The sequence below is a fragment of the Watersipora subatra genome, chromosome 9 (genome assembly GCF_963576615.1).
Source record: "Watersipora subatra chromosome 9, tzWatSuba1.1, whole genome shotgun sequence".
In the NCBI taxonomy this organism is placed as follows: domain Eukaryota; kingdom Metazoa; phylum Bryozoa; class Gymnolaemata; order Cheilostomatida; family Watersiporidae; genus Watersipora; species Watersipora subatra.
Window position 1 is genome coordinate 20987111 of NC_088716.1, and position 7672 is coordinate 20994782.

The 7672-nt window shown below is 35.8% G+C and overlaps 2 protein-coding genes across 2 annotated transcripts; both read left to right on the plus strand.

Annotated features, from left to right (window-relative positions):
- Positions 1–211: 211 nt before the first annotated feature.
- Positions 212–1330, plus strand: LOC137404885 (zinc finger BED domain-containing protein 5-like). The gene is made up of 2 exons (XM_068091111.1): positions 212–322; positions 920–1330. Exons 1-2 carry the CDS (start codon positions 212–214, stop codon positions 1328–1330), a joined length of 522 nt encoding a protein of 173 aa, XP_067947212.1.
- A 279-nt stretch (positions 1331–1609) lies between these two features.
- LOC137404886 (protein FAM200A-like) lies at positions 1610–2107 on the plus strand. Its single transcript, XM_068091112.1, has one exon. It carries the CDS (start codon positions 1610–1612, stop codon positions 2105–2107), a length of 498 nt encoding a protein of 165 aa, XP_067947213.1.
- Positions 2108–7672: the final 5565 nt, after the last annotated feature.

Here is a 7672-nt window from a genome sequence, read left to right on the forward strand (position 1 = left end):
GTTAGGCACCTATAATTATATAGGCACGCAAATATAGGTGGCCTTCAAATGAAGGATGGCGCTCCATTTTTTAACCCTTCTGCTATAGTGGCGTTCAATAGAGATGACCTTCAAATAAAAATGGCCTTCAAATACAGGTTTTGCGATAATATTCATTGTGTGGCACACGTAGCTGAATGACTGATGTACCTGAGAGATCGTGGTGACAGCCATGGAGAAGTTTTTGAAAAGGAAAACTGCATACTCCGAGTTGGTCTCTGTACAAGACTCTGACCTGGATGAAGGCCCAAGTATGATTGGTAGGAAAAAGAAAGCAAAGACGGTGAGCTCAAGGCAATATAGTGAAAGCTATCTTTCGTATGGATGTACTTTCAACGGGGTTGAGATGGCACCTACTCCATTATGCCTGGTGTGTAGCGAGAAGCTATCTAACAGCGCCATGGTGCCGAGCAAGCTTAAACGCCATCTCCAAACGAAACACCCGTCGCTTCAAAACAAGCCTACAGACTATTTTGTTTGCTTCCGTGTAAATACAGAGAAAAAAGCAACCTTTATTAAAAAAATTACACAGGTAAATGAGAAAACAATAAAAAGCTAGTTACCAAGTAGCTGAACTCGTAGCTAAATCAAAAAAGCCACACACTGTGGCAGAGACATTAATACTACCTGCCGGTATAGCCATTTTCAACGAGATGCTCGGCCCCGACGCAGTCAAAGACATAGCTAAAGTATCGCTCTTTGATAACACAATTGCCAGACGTATTGATGACATGTCTACAGACATAGAAAGCCATGTTTTGGAAAAAGATACGCATCAGTAGGAAATTTGCGTTGCAAGTTGATGAGTCTACAGATATTAGTAGACATTCTCAGCTCCTGGCTAATGCGTGTTTTGTGGATAAAAGCATTGACATTGAAGATTGACATTGACATTAAAGAACACTTCCTATTTTGCAAGACACTGCCAGAAAAAACAACTGGAGAAGAAATTTTTCGGTTCACATCGCAATATCTGAACCATGGAGGACTTACATGGGACAACTGCACAAGCGTTTGCACAGATGGAGCTGCAGCCATGGTCGGGTGCACCAAAGGCCTTGTGAGCAGAGCAAAAGAGAAAAACCCTGACCTGATTGTTACGCACTGTTTTTTGCATCGTGAGGCCCTCGTTGCTAAAACTTTACTAGCGGAACTGGTTCCTGTGTTGGATGATGTGGTGCGCATAGTGAATTTTGTAAAAACACGACCTTTGAAAAGCCGTATATTTGCATCTCTGTGTGAGGAAATGGGAGCGGAGCATAAGGCCTTATTGCTCCATACAGAGGTCTGATGGTGGTCGCGCGGTAAGGTGCTCGCCCGTGTGTATGAGCTGCGAGAAGAACTTAAAATGCTTCTGACAACTGAAAGGTTAAATTACTCAAAATTGTTTTCAAGTGATGAGTGGTGCTCAAAGCTGGCATACCTGGCCGATATATTTCATCATCTGAATGAACTGAACACAAGGATGCAGGGCCGAAATGAAAACTTGCTTACAAGCACAGATAAAGTAAAGGGATTCCATTTAAAGGTCCACTTCTGACAACAACATGTGCTACGTGCCAACCTGGCAATGTTTCCACTCACAGAGAAAAGTCCAAGTTCCACTGATGCCCTGTGTGAGATAATATGTAAAAATTTGAAAAGTCTCGAGCAGAAGTTGTCATTTTATTTCTCTTCAGCCACCACTGAATGCTTTGACTGGGTTAGGGACCCAAACAGCTCAGCATCAGTTGTTGGAGAGGACATGACTTTACAAGTGCAAGAGCAACTAATTGAACTGAAACAGGATCGGGGTTTAAAACTAAGAATCACTGATCTTCCTTTCGGACAGTTTTTGGTTGACTGCTGCCATGGAGTTCCCATTCTAGACAACAAAGCTGTTTTCACATTGCTCCCATTTTCCACTACACATCTGTGTGAGCTGAAACATTCAAGTCTAACTGCTACAAAAACTAAAAACAGAGAGAAACTGAGAGCTGTTGAAGAAGAGCTTCGTGTGTGTTTTTCTCCTATTCCTGCCAGGATATCGGCTTTGTTTTTATCTAAACAGGCCCAGGTTTCACACTGACTGAGTATAAATAAATTGTTGAATTATATTGTGATGAAATATATTGATGAGAGTGTCATTTTACAACATTTTTGGTTAGTGGTGTGGCGCAAAGTTTTTCCAATATAAAAATGTGCCTTGACTCACAAAAGGTTGAAAAACACTGCTCTATACCATCAGACTGCTTCAGGATTTTCACCAGTTTCAACAAACCCTAATACATCATGCAGTTGACGCCGCATTAAAACTTTCTGTTATGAATTGCCAAGTAAGTACGCTTCTACATTGTTTTTCAAGGAAACTTAAAGATTAAAAGCTAGATATCGTAATTGTGTCAAACCAGGATTAAATGATTGTGTGTTTCATCGTTCTTGCATGAATTAGTGAATTTTAGAAGATGTGAACCAAAAATAGAAGATAAGATTGGCCACGTGAGAAGACACTTTGGTTCTGAACTGTCATGATGACTTTCACTCTTTTGGAGTAATGATGTTGATATCTACTCGTTGCCTCATAAACCAATTATTATGTGATGAAATAGCTCTATGCATGTATGTAAGATATGCAAAGTATTTATTAGGCACTTGAAACTTGCAAAACAAATTTGAAAACAAATTCATAGTATGATAACTTACGGACGTCGCCTGATTGAGAGTCGTTGACCATGACCAAGTATTTTGGATGTGTTTGTGGCTATAGTTCCTAAAAGAGTAAAACATTAAGATTGCTATTTCTCAACCAGTCGGCAACCGTGTTAAAATAAATTACAACAAACATTAGAAGGCTGGGCTATCGCTGATCATCATTACTCAGAGATGTTTGGCCAAGTCAGTGGCAAACTGATATGTAAAAACACACTGATGAACTGCGTATTAAAAAGGTTCAAATTCTATAAACCTTAGTACAGCTGAGCTGAAGTGTTTAAATTTACTACATTCATACATCATTTACATCTGAAGCATTTATTTTCAAATGTAAAAAATTGTTCATCTGAAATTAAATTTTAAAAAGGTGGTGGATTTTTACCACTTTTTAAAGATTCTTGTCTATGTTTAAAAAGTCAAGCGCCGAATGAGGTAGAATGTATGTCGAATCAAGTTAGTGGGATACTGTCAGAAATTACCATAAATCATTGTTGGTCAATATGTAGTCATTAGTTATGGCTATTAATAATTAAACTCATTAGCTATGGATCCTACAGCTTAGACATCTGTATGAATGAATCGACAGCATAGAAATTCTGAAAAAGAGTTTAGAAGAATTTTTCATTAATAATTCTAATTCATTGGTGGTTGGAAATTTGCTATATTCTGTTACATTGTTGGTTAACTTTGTTTCCAAATTTTTATTTAGCTAGGCTTCAGAAATACAAAAATATCTAAATTCTAAATACATGTAGTTGTTTGACAGACAAATGTTTGACCCATAAATTTGGAGTTGTCCTCCAAAGGCTGCTTTCAACTAAGTTGTAGTCTTTTGGTTACTTTCAAAGTTTTTGACATCAGAAAAAATGGTGTACGTGCTAGTAAAGGTAAACATTTTTTTTCATTGAATAATCTCCTAATCTTATTGATTAAAAAAGGTTGACGATTTTGGTAAAAATTCACAGACAGAAACTTTTGCAAGGCTCAAGTGTAACAAATAAGAACTGAAAATACTTAAAGACTTACTTGATGGCTTTAAAATTGAAAATCTATTTTGCATCCCGTATGGGTTATTTTCATTTTTATTTTAAACAGCATGTAATCCTTATGTGTAGTAAAAAACATACATATTTGATGACCACCATTCAGATTTTTTTTTCAATGTGTAATAGGATGCATGAGTTGATTTTCTGGATTAACGACTAAAAACCTGGACAATATTTCACAAAAATGTTAAAAATAACTCAATTCAGTTTCTTTATTATTACTTTTTTGAGAATATTGATTATTTTTATGCAAATGGAAAATTGTTGCCAATACATTTTATCAACAACTATTTTCTGTTAGCTTAAAGACATGATCAGGCGACTGGCTTTCTTACAGTGTTTATTTGTTGCTTCTTATACTGCCTCACTATTTTACTACCAGAACCTCACTACTCCCTATTTTATACAAAGTTTTGAGAAGCAGTTATATATCAAGATTTACTTTCGTAAGTCAAATAAAAACATTTTAAATTCTTATCATCGGTGCTCTAAAGCGTCACTCCTGCCGCTAACAATATGAGTTCAGACTGTTTACTACAAAGGGTGGGGAGGCTTGATTAATTTTTTTTTTGTGGCTTGAGGAAAAAGTCTCTTATGTTGGTTTAAATCATAAAATTATATTGGAGAAACCAAAATTTTCTTGTGTTAGATGTAAATACATTTATAGCCTACGAGTTTTACAAAAAAGTTCCCAAAAATTGTTTTTAGTGACAAATCGCTGACGTAAAAAGAGTTAGCAATGTTCCACAAAGATATTTTATTGCTTCAGTACTATTTTTGATTTCCATTGATGATCTATTTAGACTTACTTCATCAATATTTGCATGCATTTATTACTAAGTTGTTGAGCTTACCCACAAAGATTTAAACATTATAGAAGTAAATTAAAATCACCCTGTAGTTATAAGCAAATCAAGTTATATGGCAAATGGTGCTTTTAAATTATATAACAAAAATTAGAAGTTGGATATCTTTTTTTGTAATACAATAAAAAACTTATAAAAACTTTCATATTGCTTTCTCTTAAATTTAACACTTAGTCTTCTACTTCTAAAGATGTGACAAGTTTGCTAGAGTTTTTCCGACAAACTAACATCTTTAGCTGAAAATTGTTGACACTATTTTTAATATGGTCACCTGGTCATTGATTTCACTCAAGCACTGCAAGCCATAAATTAATTCTAAATCTTTAACAGCTTTTTATTATCAGTTTTTTTATCAGCAATATTAATTAATGCAAATACATATTCATTTGTCACATGTGTTGCTATGTGTAATATATGTTGCTAGCAACTTATTTTCATAGCATAGAATAAGCATTTTGACTCCAGTCGGCCTTAAAGTTCAAAGTAAATTATCTTAATCCAACTAAGGCCATTTTTAATTCTGCGCAAGTATATTCTACCTATGGTGAATTTTACATGTTTTACCAAGACAATTACAATTTACCAACTCAGTTTAAGATGTGCGGTCTTGGAAACTAGCCTACAACTATAACAATTATTTTGAATATCTTTTTATTTACGTTAGTTCTTCAAAGCTCATGTTCTTATATCAGTATATCCCTCACCTGTACGACTATATTAGTCGATAGAGTTGTGGGCGCGGGTCGGCGTATGTGGTCGTGGTGAAAGGCTGCGCGTATACGACTGATATCGTCGACAATACAACCCGCTTATAATATTGCTGTACATTCTTCACCTGCACGACTATATTAGTCGATATAGTGGTGGGCGTGTCCATCCAATCTGACCCGTAGACTTTTTTGTTAGGTGCTCCGTTGTATTCGGACACCGCACGTTTTCCGGAGAAATAATTTATTATTCTTTCGTTGGACAATTCTTCAGCGCTAATAACTTGAACATAACGCTACGCTAGATAACTAGACTACTAAGCACCATAGATTTAGGCTTAATGATACGCTAAAAGAACTTGAGCAGTTTGGTCGTGTCATGAGAAAATGTCCGAACTGTGCTGTACCATTTGTTAATTTGTTACAGTTATAGTATTTTTATTGTGTTAACTTTTATAGTATTGACAGTGTTGTCCGAAGATTTCTCCATAAAGTGAGCCTCAAATCACGAAGTAGTTGTAATTTTTTGTTTGTGAATTTCCAACATAAAAACGAACATTTTTGTGTACGTTTTGTTAAGTACCGCGCGAGCCAGAAAACAGAAAATTATTTGTGTTGGTGCCATCATAGCCAATTAAGATTCAGCTTTTCGTGATGACACAGATAATTAAAATAGCATCCTTGACTCTGATGATGGTGAACGTAATAGTTTTGGGAGAGTAAGGAACATTTTAGAGGATCGTTTTAGCTTCGAAGCGATCGTGGCTTCACATAGCTTTAGCAATGCACAAAGCGTGGATACATTGAATTTTTTTGCATAGTACTATTGGTTAACATGTTAGCAAAATAAAATATATAACAAAGTGTTCTAGATAAGTTTGAAGTTGAAGAAAAAATTGTATACATATCATGAAGAAAAATCGGCAATTTTCGGTAAAAGGCTGGCAGTAGGCCGATAGCTAAATTTGTACATGAGCAGCAGTTAAAGGGTAGCTCACAGCAAACACAATTTGGAGAGTTCAAGGCCGTGAAAACTATCTAGCAACTTCATTAGTCTTACACACAGCCAAGTTTTCAAACCCTGTTGATTAAAAAAACATCCAAACACAATTCAGTTGTAATGCATTTCTGAAATTACACATCTTATAAAGACCCAGCATAGGTACCCATAAGTATAGCAAAATAAAGGGAATTGATTGGGTGCAGGCTTAATTAACCCTATCCATAAACTGATTTAGCGAGATGGCTGTACCATTGAATAACGATTCAGGACATATGTGTTTAATATCTTTGCTGAAGGTCATGTGTAGTTGAAAATTCATAATCACTACCTAATACGGCTGTGCTGGTAATCTAAAATTTTGAACTTAGCCATACCTTAACTTTACAACGAGAGTGATCCAGGTGACTCAAGTGTTGATTTCTTTGCTTAGACGGTACGTCAATTGGTACATATTTAACATTACAACTTTTCGACTTCATCTTGAGACTGGAGACCAGGCTCCTAGGCTGGGCATGTACCATATGAAGCGGCGCTCAGTTTATTAAAAAAAAAGTTATTATCATGAATCACCAGTGAACCACGCACAAAAATCTAATACAGTGAAACTCGGCTAACTCGACATTCACGGAACCGAAAGAAAGTGTTAGAGTTATCAGAGCCTTCAAGTTATGAGAACACTCACAAGTGCATGTATTATTGTATTTATCAGTACATATACAAACTATATATAAATCAAAAGCATTTATTGCTTGTTTCAAGTTAAGGGACCTCTCATGTAATGTTTTAACAATTTTTATCAGAAAGTATAAATATTTTCCTCTTATTACTTGAGATTCGTTTGTTTGTTTTTGGTGATGTGACGCTTCTCCTTGCTTGCGGAGGGCTATCCCCAAGCGGATGTTTGGTAAAATTTAATTTTTTGCAAACCTTTAAAAAGTCGTTAACGAAAATATTTTGCCGATAGTGGTAATAATGACGCCTAAGAACTACTAAAAGTTGTTGTTTATCTCTATGGCTTAGAATAAAGTGATATTCTAAAGCGATAACAATCGTCTCGGTAGCCGTTGGGCAAAAAAACTGTTCGAATTAACAAAGTTAAGGTCGAGTTATCTAAAGCATTTTATCATTGCGTTGGAACGGACCAAACAAATCCATTCGAGTTAACCATGTGTTCGAGCTATCCGAGGGCGAGTTATCCGAGTTTCACTGTATATGGCTTGAAGCAATAAAGTCTCTATAATATGTCTTTTCATTTTATTGTTTGTTTTATGAACATATCTAACAACTCATTTTATATGCTGGAAGCGGTCAGACTGTTGG